At 33.7% G+C, this 618-nt stretch overlaps 1 protein-coding gene across 1 annotated transcript in view; it reads right to left on the bottom strand.

The window, feature by feature from the left end:
• Positions 1–618, bottom strand: part of LOC119585911 (DNA mismatch repair protein Msh6-like) — a 15,655-nt gene that overhangs the window by 5,606 nt on the left and 9,431 nt on the right. The window contains exon 16 of the mRNA XM_037934633.1: positions 94–249. Coding sequence (XP_037790561.1) covers positions 94–249 — 156 coding nt within the window. The remainder of the gene's footprint in view (positions 1–93; positions 250–618) is intronic.

Raw genomic sequence — 618 nt, 5'->3', positions numbered from 1 at the left:
ATTTATTGTTCCTTTCTAACAAAGGGTGTGTTTTATTTAAAACTCTGTATGTTTGTGTGTGTGCTTGTACAAAGCTACTATAATTATACTTACTTGGATAAAATTCTCTCCAGATCAGGCAAGCCCTTTAACTGTGGTGTTATTTCTTCTAAAACTTCTGGGTTATTTCGCAAGTCTTCAATGGCATCCAGACGACTATTTATGCTAGAGGGACTACACAAAGGAGCACACAACCAGCTGCGTAGTAATCTGTCAAGGAAAGATACCAATAATCTTAATGTAATCCTTTTCTATTTCTCAACATCACTGATTCACTCTCATTTATTTACTAGATACGATTACTACTGATGAGGTGTAATCCCTAAAAACCAGAAAACATATAGCCTGTCTGTCCTAACTGAACAAAAAGGTATGATTTTTCAGGATTCACGAGGGCAAATTTTGGTTGCAGGCCAAATATATTTAATGCACCAAAAATGTATATCTTATTGTCATAATTCAACTACAATGAGTATCTGCAGAACTCAAAGTTGAAAAGTTATCACTGCTAAAACTTGTATATGAATGAAAATGGAGAAAGATTGCTATGGATATACTACTAAAACATATAAAATCCAA

The sequence above is a fragment of the Penaeus monodon genome, chromosome 20 (assembly GCF_015228065.2).
Source record: "Penaeus monodon isolate SGIC_2016 chromosome 20, NSTDA_Pmon_1, whole genome shotgun sequence".
Classification (NCBI taxonomy): domain Eukaryota; kingdom Metazoa; phylum Arthropoda; class Malacostraca; order Decapoda; family Penaeidae; genus Penaeus; species Penaeus monodon.
This window is presented reverse-complemented; position numbering and strand designations above follow the sequence as displayed.